The sequence below is a fragment of the Leptonotus elevatus genome, chromosome 1, assembly GCF_054856555.1.
Source record: "Leptonotus elevatus isolate MCC_2025b chromosome 1, RoL_Lele_1.0, whole genome shotgun sequence".
In the NCBI taxonomy this organism is placed as follows: Eukaryota; Metazoa; Chordata; class Actinopteri; order Syngnathiformes; family Syngnathidae; genus Leptonotus; species Leptonotus elevatus.
The window spans coordinates 35,722,922-35,737,004 of NC_141239.1; the positions used below are offsets into that span (position 1 = coordinate 35,722,922).

At 39.5% G+C, this 14,083-nt stretch overlaps 1 protein-coding gene across 3 annotated transcripts in view; it reads right to left on the reverse strand.

The window, feature by feature from the left end:
• LOC147181860 (solute carrier family 12 member 7-like) overlaps nucleotides 1-13,361 on the reverse strand; it is a 35,779-nt gene extending 22,418 nt beyond the window's left edge. For 2 of the 3 annotated variants that reach the window (XM_086095171.1, XM_086095165.1), the window contains exons 1-4: nucleotides 13,230-13,361; nucleotides 12,612-12,776; nucleotides 8,378-8,466; nucleotides 7,923-8,048 (exon numbers count right to left, since the gene is read on the reverse strand). In XM_086095171.1, the coding sequence (XP_085951297.1) occupies nucleotides 7,923-8,048; nucleotides 8,378-8,466; nucleotides 12,612-12,759 (363 nt within the window). In that variant the 5' untranslated portion in view covers nucleotides 12,760-12,776; nucleotides 13,230-13,361. Of the gene's footprint in view, nucleotides 1-7,068; nucleotides 7,218-7,922; nucleotides 8,049-8,377; nucleotides 8,467-12,611; nucleotides 12,777-13,229 lie in introns of those variants that run through there. The other variant, XM_086095179.1, reaches the window with a different exon arrangement.
• Between the last annotated feature and the right edge of the window lie 722 nt (nucleotides 13,362-14,083).

The window sequence follows — 14,083 nt, forward strand, 5'->3', positions numbered from 1 at the left end:
CCTTTACAAAACATGCACATTCACGCACACACATTTGATTTTAAGTTGTGAGGAGACGTCACGCACCAACACTCCATTGATTTGTATAGGATTACGCTCACCTCAAACAAAAGCCTCTCGCGACTTAACGGTTGAAGATGCAGATTCCAGAAATGGCTCGTTAGAACGGCAAGGGTTTGGGGAACGCGAGCATGTTCTCAGTTTTTTAATCGGATGAAAAATGACCAAATGAGAGCAGGTTGAAAACTTATGATTGATCGAAAATGAAGAGGGAAAAACGGCGAAAATTACATTGAAAAGAGATCAAAAATGTGCGACTTCTCCTCGCTTAAAGTGAAAATAAAGGTACTAAATGACACCTTAGCCAAATAAAACTTAGTTCTTCAGAAAGCAGAGGCTTGTGGCTACAAAATGTGCGAATTTGATGTCTAGTGAGCAAAGATTGTGGCCATGGTGACGAGTTGAAGTGAAACTTTTGGAAATATATTTTTTGGTTCCCAGCACTCAGACCTTAATTAGTCACGCTCTAACTGATGCAAGAAAGGCGACTTTCACCCCTTTGCTCACTGTCTTTGAACCCGCACAGGGGGGAGAGCTTTCATTCCTTAATTTTTTTTTTGACACTGAGCTAAAGATGACAAAAATTCCAACAAAATGAGCTAATTTTCATATCGGTCGGTCAACATATGCGCGCGCAGCGTGTCTTTGAAAAAGGTGCTTGATTGGAGTTGATCTCTTTCGGATTCCCATTCATTCCTATGGGACTTTATTTGGGAGTTTTTTGGGAATAGCGTCGCCATGGTAACTGGGAATTCTTAGAAAAATAATGCCGCACCGAGTCAGATCGAGCCGCATCGTTTGATACCTGATTCGTGCCGGTGCGATCTACGGTACGGGCCGCATTTTAGCAGAAAAATCGTGGAAGATGATATAACTAGAAAAATTCCCGCGGAAATTTTGAATGGGCCTGCTAACTCTTGCAACTCTTTTCAATGAGCTGAACAGTTTAAAATTTCAACCGTTGAAATCGCTCAAGAAATGTGCAAGTTAACCATAATCTACTAAAAGTATTACTGCCCCTTTAAGAAACATGCACATTCACGCGCATACATTTGATTTTAACTAACATTTCAATGAGCTGAACAGTTTAAAAATTCAACCATTGAAATCGCTCAAGAAATGTGCAAGTTAACCATAATCAAGATCAAATAAAGTATCTTACTGTCCCTTTAAGAAATATGCACATTCACGCACACACATTTGATTTTAAGTAACATTTCAATGAGCTGAACAGTTTAAAATTCAAACCATTGAAATCGGTCAAGAAATGTGGAATCTACCATAATTAACAGCATCTCACTGCCCCTTTACAAAACATGCACATTCACGCACACACATTTGATTTTAAGTTGTGAGGAGACGTCACGCACCAACACTCCATTGATTTGTATAGGATTACGCTCACCTCAAACAAAAGCCTCTCGCGACTTAACGGTTGAAGATGCAGATTCCAGAAATGGCTCGTTAGAACGGCAAGGGTTTGGGGAACGCGAGCATGTTCTCAGTTTTTTAATCGGATGAAAAATGACCAAATGAGAGCAGGTTGAAAACTTATGATTGATGGAAAATGAAGAGGGAAAAAACGGCGAAATTAACATGGAGGAGATAGGCGTCAAAGTCCGACTTCTCCTCGCTTAAAGTGAAAATAAAGGTACTAAATGACACCGTAGCCAAATAAAACTTAGTTCTTCAGAAAGCAGAGGCTTGTGGCTACAAAATGTGCGAATTTGATGTCTAGTGAGCAAAGATTGTGGCCATGGTGACGAGTTGAAGTGAAACTTTTGGAAATAGATTTTTTGGTTCCCGTCACTGAAGCCTTAATTAGTCACACTCTAAATAGGCGACTTTTCCCCTTTGCTCACTGTCTTTGAACCCTCACAGGGGGGAGAGCTTTCATTCCTTAAAATTTTTTTTGACACTGAGCTAAAGATGACAAAAATTCCAACAAAATGAGCTAATTTTCATATCGGTCGGTTAATGTATGCGCGCGCAGCGTGTCTTTGAAAAAGGTGCTTGATTGGAGTTGATCATTTTCGGATTCCCATTCATTCCTATGGGACTTTTTGGGGGACATTTTGGGGAATTGTGTCGCCATGGTAACTGGGAATTCTGAGGAAAATAATAGCGCAGCGAGTCAAATCGAGCCGCATCGTTTGATACCTTATTTGTCGCGGTGCGATCTACGGTACGGCCCCTATTCTTGCGGAAAAGTCGCTGGAAGATAATATAAAAATAATAAAAATAAGAAGAATAAACACTTTTCTAGGGTGGATAGTAATATGTGCCTGCTTGCTCCGCAAGCAGCAGCTTCGCTGCTGCTTGCTCCGCTTAGCAGGCCCATAATAACTAGAAAAATTCCCGCGGAAATTTTGAATGGGCCTGCTAACTCTTGCAACTCTTTTCAATGAGCTGAACAGTTTAAAATTTCAACCGTTGAAATCGCTCAAGAAATGTGGAAGTTATAATCAACTAAAAGTATTACTGCCCCTTTAAGAAACATGCACATTCACGCACACACATTTGATTTTAACTAACATTTCAATGAGCTGAACAGTTTAAAATTTCAACCATTGAAATCGCTCAAGAAATGTAAAAGTTAACCATAATCAACAGTATGTTACTGCCCCTTTAAGAAACATGCACATTCACGCACACACATTTGATTTTAACCAACATTTCAATGAGCTGAACAGTTTAAAATTTAAACCATTGAAATCGCTCAAGAAATGTAAGAGTTAACCATAATCAACAGTATGTTACTGCCCCTTTAAGAAACATGCACATTCACGCACACACATTTGATTTTAACCAACATTTCAATGAGCTGAACAGTTTAAAATTTAAACCATTGAAATCGGTCAAGAAATGTGGAATCTACCATAATCAACAGTATCTTGCTGCCCCTTTACAAAACATGCACATTCACGCACACACATTTGATTTTAAGTTGTTAGGAGACGTCACGCACCAACGTTCCATTGATTTGTATAGGATTACGCTCACCTCAAACAAAAGCCTCTCACGACTTAACAGTTGAAGATGCAGATTCCAGAAATGGCTCGTTAGAACGGCAAGGGTTTGGGGAACGCGAGCATGTTCTCAGTTTTTTAATCGGATGAAAAATGACCAAATGAGAGCAGGTTGAAAACTTATGATTGATCGAAAATGAAGAGGGAAAAAACGGCGAAATTAACATGGAGGAGATAGGCGAGAAAGTCCGACTTCTCCTCGCTTAAAGTGAAAATAAAGGTACTAAATGACACCTTAGCCAAATAAAACTTAGTTCTTCAGAAAGCAGAGGCTTGTGGCTACAAAATGTGCGAATTTGATGTCTAGTGAGCAAAGATTGTGGCCATGGTGACGAGTTGAAGTGAAACTTTTGGAAATAGATTTTTTGGTTCCCGTCACTGAAAGCTTAATTGGGTATCAGAGTGGCGATTACACTCACTGTCTTTGAACCCGCACAGGGGGAAGAGCTTTCATTCCTTAATTTTTTTTTTGACACTGAGCTAAAGATGACAAAAATTCCAACAAAATGAGCTAAAATTCATATCGGTCGGTTAACGTATGCGCGCGCAGCGTGTCTTGGAAAAAGGTGCTTGATTTGATGTGATCATTTTCGGATTCCCATTCATTCCTATGGGACTTTTTGGGGGACATTTTGGGGAATTGTGTCGCCATGGTAACTGGGAATTCTTATAAAAATAATAGCGCAGCGAGTCAGATCGAGCCGCATCGTTTGATACCTCTTTTGTCCCGGTGCGATCTACGGTTCGGGCCGCATTTTTGCGGAAAAGTCGGTGGAAGATAATATAAAAAAAAAAACTAGAAAAATTCCCGCGGAAATTTTGAATGGGCCTGCTAACTCTTTTCAATGAGCTGAACAGTTTAAACTTTCAACCATTGAAATCGGTCAAGAAATGTGGAATCTACCATAATCAACAGTATGTTACTGCCCCTTTAAGAAACATGCACATTCACGCACACACATTTGATTTTAACTAACATTTCAATGAGCTGAACAGTTTAAAATTCCAACCATTGAAATCGATCAAGAAATGTAAAAGTTAACCATAATCAAGATCAAATAAAGTATCTTACTGTCCCTTTAAGAAATATGCACATTCACGCACACACATTAGATTTTAACTAACATTTCAATGAGCTGAACAGTTTAAACTTTCAACCATTGAAATCGCTCAAGAAATGTGCAAGTTAACCATAATCAAGATCAAATAAAGTATCTTACTGTCCCTTTAAGAAATATGCACATTCACGCACACACATTTGATTTTAACCAACATTTCAATGAGCTGAACAGTTTAAAATTCAAACCATTGAAATCGGTCAAGAAATGTGCAAGTTAACCAAAATCAACAGTATGTTACTGCCCCTTTAAGAAACATGCACATTCACGCACACACATTTGATTTTAAGTAACATTTCAATGAGCTGAACAGTTTAAAATTTCAACCATTGAAATCGCTCAAGAAATGTAAAAGTTAACCATAATCAAGATCAAATAAAGTATCTTACTGTCCCTTTAAGAAATATGCACATTCACGCACACACATTTGATTTTAAGTAACATTTCAATGAGCTGAACAGTTTAAAATTCAAACCATTGAAATCGGTCAAGAAATGTGGAATCTACCATAATCAAGATCAAATAAAGTATCTTACTGTCCCTTTAAGAAATATGCACATTCACGCACACACATTTGATTTTAAGTAACATTTCAATGAGCTGAACAGTTTAAAATTCAAACCATTGAAATCGGTCAAGAAATGTGGAATCTACCATAATCCAGATCAAATAAAGTATCTTACTGTCCCTTTAAGAAATATGCACATTCACGCACACACATTTGATTTTAACCAACATTTCAATGAGCTGAACAGTTTAAACTTTCAACCATTGAAATCGGTCAAGAAATGTGGAAGTTAACCATAATAAACAGTATGTTACTGCCCCTTTAAGAAACATGCACATTCACGCACACACATTTGATTTTAAGTAACATTTCAATGAGCTGAACAGTTTAAAATTCAAACCATTGAAATCGGTCAAGAAATGTGGAATCTACCATAATTAACAGTATCTCACTGCCCCTTTACAAAACATGCACATTCACGCACACACATTTGATTTTAAGTTGTGAGGAGACGTCACGCACCAACACTCCATTGATTTGTATAGGATTACGCTCACCTCAAACAAAAGCCTCTCGCGACTTAACGGTTGAAGATGCAGATTCCAGAAATGGCTTGTTAGAACGGCAAGGGTTTGGGGAACGCGAGCATGTTCTCAGTTTTTTAATCGGATGAAAAATGACCAAATGAGAGCAGGTTGAAAACTTATGATTGATCGAAAATGAAGAGGGAAAAAACGGCGAAATTAACATGGAGGAGATAGGCGCCAAAGTCCGACTTCTCCTCGCTTAAAGTGAAAATAAAGGTACTAAATGACACCTTAGCCAAATAAAACTTAGTTTTTCAGAAAGCAGAGGCTTGTGGCTACAAAATGTGCGAATTTGATGTCTAGTGAGCAAAGATTGTGGCCATGGTGACGAGTTGAAGTGAAACTTTTGGAAATAGATTTTTTGGTTCCCGTCACTGAAGCCTTAATTAGTCACACTCTAAATAGGCGACTTTTCCCCTTTGCTCACTGTCTTTGAACCCTCACAGGGGGGAGAGCTTTCATTCCTTAATTTTTTTTTTGACACTGAGCTAAAGATGACAAAAATTCCAACAAAATGAGCTAAAATTCATATCGGTCGGTCAACGTATGCGCGCGCAGCGTGTCTTTGAAAAAGGTGCTTGATTGGAGTTGATCTCTTTCGGATTCCCATTCATTCCTATGGGACTTTATTTGGGAGTTTTTTGGGAATAGCGTCGCCATGGTAACTGGGAATTCTTATAAAAATAATAGCGCAGCGAGTCAGAGCGAGCCGCATCGTTTGATACCTCATTTGTCCCGGTGCGATCTACGGTTCGGGCCGCATTTTTGCGGAAAAGTCGGTGGAAGATAATATATGGAAGAAAAATAATAAACCCTTTTCTAGGGTGGATAGTAATATGTGCCTGCTTGCTCCGCAAGCAGCAGCTTCGCTGCTGCTTGCTCCGCTTAGCAGGCCCATAATAATAAACCCTTTTCTAGGGTGGATAGTAATATGTGCCTGCTTGCTCCGCAAGCAGCAGCTTCGCTGCTGCTTGCTCCGCTTAGCAGGCCCATAATAAACGCAACAATAAACCCTTTTTTCTAGGATAGTAATATGTGCCTGCTTGCTCCGCAAGCAGCAGCTTCGCTGCTGCTTGCTCCGCTTAGCAGGCCCATAATAAGAAACGCACCAATAATAATAAACCCATTTTTCCTAGGATAGTAATATGTGCCTGCTTGCTTCGCTGCTGCTTGCTCCGCTCAGCAGGCCCATAATAATATTAAACCACTTTTTCCTAGGATAGTAATATGTGCCTGCGTTGCTTCGCAAGCAGCAGCTTCTTGCTCCACAGCAGGCCCATAATAAACCCCTTTTCTAGGATAGTAATATGTAGTAATATCTTACTTACTACTATCGTACTACTTACGATAGTAATATGATAGTAATATGTGCCTGCTTGCGAATAAGTTGAAAAATAATAAACCCCTTTTCTAGGATAGTAATATGTGCCTGCTTGCTTCGCAAGCAGCAGCTTTGCTGCTAATTGCTCCGCTCAGCATGGCCCATAATAAAAAGAAGAAGAAAATTAAAAAATGCATTGCCAGTCTTTTCTGATGTTTTTTGGGCACAACACAACATGGTGCAACTATGTGGACATTGGTGTAATCGATGTAAAACTGAAAAATATTTATATACAACAATGTCCCTTTCCCTGAGTATGCAGTATCATTACATGAACCCTTCCATTCCAATATATCTCATAAAGCAGCACAAAAGCTACAGTATTTGCAAAATGTGCCAACACCTCTACTTGGTGAATGAAAAAAAAAAAAAAGAATGTACATACCAATTTTTGAGTAGTCAAAATAATGCTGCTGTGCACTTTCTCCATGGCTTTCAGTTGTTTGTCAACATGCTGCAAGTGCCCCGATGTAGACTTCCAAATGTCCCACATCTCCTGTTTTATAATTGAGCTCTCCCTTGACTTCCTTTCCTGCAGTCGATTTGCATTGCTCTGTCCTATTTCTCAGTACCGAGCCCAAGATCTCAAGACTACCAAAAAAAGAGCAATCCTATCACTCGGGAGGCGGGATTTAAGAAATCATCATCAAGACCACTTAACAAAGCAACTCTTTAGAGTTCTACGGCCTTTCCTCCAATCACGCGAGATAATCTGCACAGAGGCCGTCTATCAAAATGTAATTAAACAAGTCCCACTTTTCCAATTTCCAGCTAATGATGAGAATGGTATCAAGCAACCGTCTTAACAGAATTTTACAATAATCCCCTTGTTACCGCAACCTACATTTAGACATGGCGCATATCGGCAGTGCCAGCATGTTCGAAAAAGAAAAAGGGTAATGAAAAGATTTGTTCCGTCCTACAAAGCAATCATTACGAGGTCGCTGACAAAACTCTGTTTGTCTCCATCTCCAGCATGCCCCCAAAACCTTTTTGGCATTAGATGAATTAGTGCTGCTGTTTTTTCTGATAATGTGATACTAAGAAACAAATTCAACCAATCGCTCTAAGCAACTGATCAAAGCAAGTTTTTGAATGTTATGCAGTGTGTCAAACTCAACCTACTGATGAAAAAAACACAGCATCAATGCACAATTCAAAAGGTGTTTTTGCCAACCCAACTAAAGAAGCAACTTTTCCACTGTGAGTTATGAGGTTAGATTAAATGTAATTTCTTACCATGATGGCGACCCTTCTAACCCCATCTTCAGCCTCCTCGTGTTCCCGAACACCTTGGGTGAGGTTGGTGTAGTTGGCTAGCTTGTTGAGAAGAGATGACACCATAGGGTTGCTGTCCATTTCTTCCTTCAAAGGACCATAGAAGAAAATGGATATTAGAAAAAACATTTTCCATACACTAAACATTAGAATATTTGTCATTATAAGCCCTGAAGGGAAAATGCAATGTACACTTTGCTGTGTATTCAACATACAAGAGTGCAACTCAATTGGAAGTACAGTATCGGGAAGCGGACTACCATCTCAACAACAAGCAGAGCTGTGAGTGCTTCTGCAAGTTGGTGCTTTAAGTTCTAACATAAAATGAACGTCATTCTGTGCCAGACGTTACGTTAGAACGAATTTGCAAGCTTATTTGACGGACAGAATGTGAGCATGTGTTTGTTAAGCCTTACCTCAAACAAGGCCATGTTTTTGCCATCATACTGTTCTATGTCGCTGTCCGAGTTGATGAATGGTCGTGACTCCCTTTGAATGTCATCTCCTAAAGGGGATTCACAAGAAAAGCGCGTGTTACACAACGGATGCAAATGAATGAAACACAACAGTATGAGCAGATTGAGATATGAATTTAATATCTTCTGTGACACTCGCATGTCAAAATGTGATTCCAGCTGCACAACCAAAAACCTGTGGGGTCTGAAATACAATATAAATATACAAATATTAAAAAAAATATATATATATAATAATAATAAAAAAGATCAACCAAGTGGGGGCTCATATCAGGCTAATTCATTTTGCGACGTCAGCCTCCTTGACATGACGTTACCCGGGCTGCATTTTGGGGAGTCATGGCTCAGTGGTCGTCTCCCTTCCGTGAGGTTGTGGGTTTGATCCTCACCCCTGGTGACTAATGTAATAATAATAATAATAATGCATTCGATTTATATAGCGCTTTTTTGGACACTCAAAGACGCTTTACAATGGAATTGTTACATTATTCATGCGCTCACACATTCACACTGTGGTGGCGGTAAGCTACTTAAGTAGCCACAGCTGCCCTGGGGCAGGCTGACGGAAGCGTGGCTGCCAGTGTGCGTCTACGGCCCCTCCGACCACCACCAAACATTCGCACCTTCCATACACCAGTGTGAGTAGCCCTGGAGACAATGTGTGTTAAGTGCCTTGCCCAAGGACACAACGACACATGACTCTGGAAGAGCGGGGATCGAACAGCCAACCTTCTGGTTACTGAACGGCCGTCTCTACACCCTGACCCACTATGTCGAAGTGTCCTTGAGCAAGACACTGACCCCCGATTTGCAGCGCCCTGCATGGCAGCAGTTGACCACTAGTGTGTAAATGGGTGAATGTGAGGCATTGTAAAGCGCTTTGGGCATCATATGGTGTAGATGGAGAAAAAAAAAGCGCTATATATATATAAAAAGCCGCCTATTTTGTGTGAAACTACAGGGCTGAAAATGAGTCCCAGTCCGACACTACCTGCAAGCACCACTAGAGGCTAACTACGTTCATGAAGATCTTCTTCGGGTGTCCATAGCAGAAAGATGGCGGCAAAACATATCAGCCTCCTCAGTGTTTCCCACACCATGTTAATACTTGGGCGGGCTACCCAAGTAAACTGGCCACCACCCAAGAAGTTTTCAAGAAAATGTAATAAAAATATATAAAAAATAAAACAAAGCGTGTCGCGACCAGATATACCGCATGTAACATTAGTTCGCTGTCGCTCACTTGAGGTTAGAGGAGACGCAAGTAACAGGACTGAGAACACCCCCAAACCCTTCACCCAAAGAAAAGTGGATTTCAATCTGTGGGAAACACTGCTCCTGTAAGGTGCACCGCGTCCCATGTAATATAATCAGCAATTACTAGACCTACAATTATGCAAAAAAAAGTACATTGATGTGATAGAACATATTTTTTTTACATATTATTGAAATTAATAGTGCCTTTTTAAAATGAATGAATTATTAGTTCAACACTAGATGGCGCCAAATAATACACACTGTCCCTTTAAAACTTAATTCAAGGGTTAGTGTAGGTTAGTGTAAACCATGTATTTCTATTATGGTATGATGTTCAACATCAACTCTGCAGGGAAGCTGCGAGTGGGGGAAATCACTGCCCCACTGAATCCTGTTTTTATCTAATTCATTCCTAGAATGTAACAGAATAGTTATTCAACTATAAGATAAACGTCCAGACTGTCTGGAGGCAATACAAACACTCAAAATTCATAGTGGGCAATGGGTATGACTGTTGGCCATGACCCCTGGATGTTTGATATGGTACATTATCATGCTAGATCACATTGTTGTCTCCTGATCATGAAATGCCTTGCAGATTCCAGGGCCCTTCATTTAGGTCACAGATTGATGAAAGATAAAGTGGATCATTATGCAAGTGCTCGTTAGAATCACTGTCCAGCTGTGTGCTCTGCCTTTGGCATCTTTGTTTAAACGTTTAAATCCCATGGAGGGCTTACTGATGATGAAGCCGCTTTTCCCCCCAAATGTTAATTGTGGATCTTATTTATTCCAGCGCCATGTGGTTAGCACGTATTCCTCATGTGGATACTCCGGCTTCCTGTTAGGTTTAGTTAGGTTAATGGAAGACTCTGAATTGTCCGTGTCCTCTGAATGTGTGGGTAAGGGAGGGTGGCAACACCTTCCACACACCGTTAAGTTTTAGTAGTCGGCTGTTGAATTATTAAATTATTATTTAAACTGTTTTATGACAGTTAAAAAGAATGGTCCCTTCTGTAATCCTCTCTTTCCTCACTAAACTATTTTCTTTTTTCTTTTCTTTTTGTGGTCCCTCGCTACTTTGCGGTTCACTTATCGTGGATTCACTATATCCCGAATTTGTATTTGGGTCCAAAATGTAAACATTACGGGTTGCCAGTTGTACTTTGCTATAATGTATCGTGGATTTTTTATCCAGCACCCCCCTGCCCACCCCTCTGGGGTTTACAGTATTCTTTATTTATGCTGCTATTTTTCTTAATATATTTACAAAATTGACAAGTGTTTAGAAGAGTGGGAAATGCGTGGTGGCTTTGTTATGGCTCAGTAGAAGCGTAACTCGCACTCAAAAATCAAAAATTTGTGATGCACCTAATATTCGGCCAAAATGGCAAATATGTCATTTGTACCAAAAGCTGCACTAAAAATAAGGAAGCAACATAATTACTCTTCTAATTTCACTTTGTTTTCAGTTGATTTTAGCTTTGTTGCGTCTTTTGAATCTCCCAACTATTTACTTTTTTTTTGTGTTACTATACACAATGGCTGCTGTGAAAATGGCCAATAACAAAGCTAGTGGCAGCCCAAAACATTAAGAAAGTGTGCTCAATGTGCACTGTAATTATGCAACCTGTGTGGAATAGTCTTGCTTCCAGATGATGGAAACATAATACTGGCCAAGGAGCGGGTAATGGAAAATGCATGTATGTTATTGTTTATATTATGACATCCTGTCCAATCAGCATTATGGGTTTGAGTTCTTCTGTTCACACCATGTTGTGCTAAATGTGTTTATCATAAAGTCATGAGGGCTACAGACAGTGAAGACACTGTCATCACACTTCTGACATTTTGGGTTGTTGTTTGAAACATTGCTATGATGTTGTTGTTGTTTTTGCACAATTACACTAATAATTAGCTCACATCAGTAAAGCATACCTTGCATTAAAGTAAAGTAAATGTGACCACACATTTTTGCTTCAGAATAACAACCTTGAGGGCAAATTATATGACGAACAAGACTATAATGCACAAATATTAATAGAATTATAAGATATTTTCATATCTAAATTATTGGGGGGGAGGGGTCATACCCCATTTAATTTCCTTTTGAAAATCGCAGACTTTTACTGACATTAGTATTTTGAATTATTAGCAGGGTTATCAATCAAACAATAATAATTGTTGAGAGTATCACCGTGTTTTTGCATTACCCCAGAGGGATCTGCGAGATGATGAGCCAGGATGAGACAGACATTTTGTATTCACACAAGAGCAGACACCAAAATAAATGGTGTGTTTTTCTGATATACCACTTGCTCTGTCAATAAGCTTTACCTTTACTATGAATACCTAAAATTTTAAATGATCAATAACTTTTTGAAAATAGGATTTTAAGCATGGCGGTTTCAGCATGGGAGACATCTTAACTTATAAAACCAAGGCCACAAAAATGTTTTAAAAAAAACAACATTCTTTTTTTATTATCACCTTGTAAACATGTTTTAGCAACCAACTCATATAATGGCAGCTAACAAAGTATATAAATATTCAAACAAGCTACTGAAGAAAATTTTAAATATCTTCTCATTTTGTTAAATTATGCTGTGGATTATTTCATGTCAGCCATGCAACAGTTAAAGAACGTTCACGTACAACACAATTTTTAAAACAGATGGCGAGCAGGTTCAAGCAAGTTGAACAGTGACACATTTCTCTCCAGCAAGCCTGCCACAACACGTGATTGTTTGTGTCAAAACATTGGCTGTCTAATGACACAAATGCATTGATTTTTTTTAGCCTTTTTGGAAAGCCTTTCGCGACCCCGTGACACACGGAAGTGAGAAGCAGATGAGCACATGATCATCTACAAGACAACATTTTCAGCATTCAGTATTCTCCAGCTCATAGTTCCTACCTGACTGGGACCCATCTGAGTTATTTTCTTTATCTTCATTCCTAAAAATATTGTTGAGGCTGACAGGTTTGTCACCTCCAGATGCAGTTGTCTTGTTGCTGTTGCCGTCTGCATCGTTCACTGGCACCACAGTGAAGTTGGTGGGCATCTTGACCCCACAGTTGCCTGTAGAATGTATGGAGTCGTGTTAAAGAAACCTGCAGATATACGACAATCCGCACATAGTCCAATGAAATCTGACACTCCGGGCAGTTTTTCCTTTTGGTTAAGAGTGAACTAATTTCCTCTGTGCTTGAGGGGGTGAACGTCTTCCTGCACGTGAGAAAAGTTAAAGTGTATGTTTTTCCCTCGTCCTCCCTCTTTGTTTGTTCCCTCCAATGCCCCAAGAGCATATTATGCCCCATGTGACACTCTGTTTAACATATGAACAGATCTGTCTGCAAACATGGAGAGAATCCCGCAGCTCCTCTCCCGCCCTCTGTCATACGTCTTCTCGCTCTCTCACCTTGGCTGAAATTCCAAAAGGTATTGAAAGAATTCACAACAACAAAAGTCACGGAAAGATCCGGCTTCAAAGACCACAAACAATCAACAAAACAAAAACAAAAAAACACTCACATGAAAGGATGAGAATATAACCGCAACGTATGTTCTTTTCTGGTGGCTGTGGTTTTGTTTCCAGTTCTCTTCAGGCTGGGTGCGTCTGCCTCGGATTTCCTACGAGTCAACAAAATGGGTGTTACCTTTCCCACAGTGCATTATGGGTAGAGCTGAGGTGTTGAAGTTCAGGGTAGAGTGGGAACACACCCTCGCACACTTGGACAGGATATACAATTTAATAAAAAAAAAAAACTTGGACTATAATCCATTGACTTCAGAGTACAGTAGGCAGCAAAAGGGAGGAAGCAATGGGCGTAGGAATCCAATTGTTTTTAAAATAACATTAGTTTCTTGGGACAAATAACAATGTAGCCGAAATAGATATTACTTTTAAATGTGCTAGTAAGGGTTATGAATTTATAGTAATATGTATTTGTTTAAGTGATATTAATTGTCAGCAACTGCTTGTGAAAGTATATGCTAAAAATAGTTAATAATTTTAAACTAACCACAAAGGATGTCTTTTATTACTCCCTGTCAGTGTGACCATAGGTGTGCAAGGTCCACTTTTTTTTTTATTATCAAAATGTTACACAATGTAACATCAAATGACCTAATGACTCCTTATGACACATTGTGTTGAGTGTGAGGCATGTATTCAGGGAAACAAAACTGTTCAGCTAGCCATTTTCTGACCATTTGTTGTCACAGGTGATATCCATATTCCAACTGGCAAGGGGCAGGCAGGGTACACCCGAGACTGGACACCAGCCAATCACAGGGCACAGACACAGCACCATTCACACTCACATAGACATGTATTAGCATTAGCAATTTAGAGTCTTTAATTTACCTAACATTCATGTGTTTGG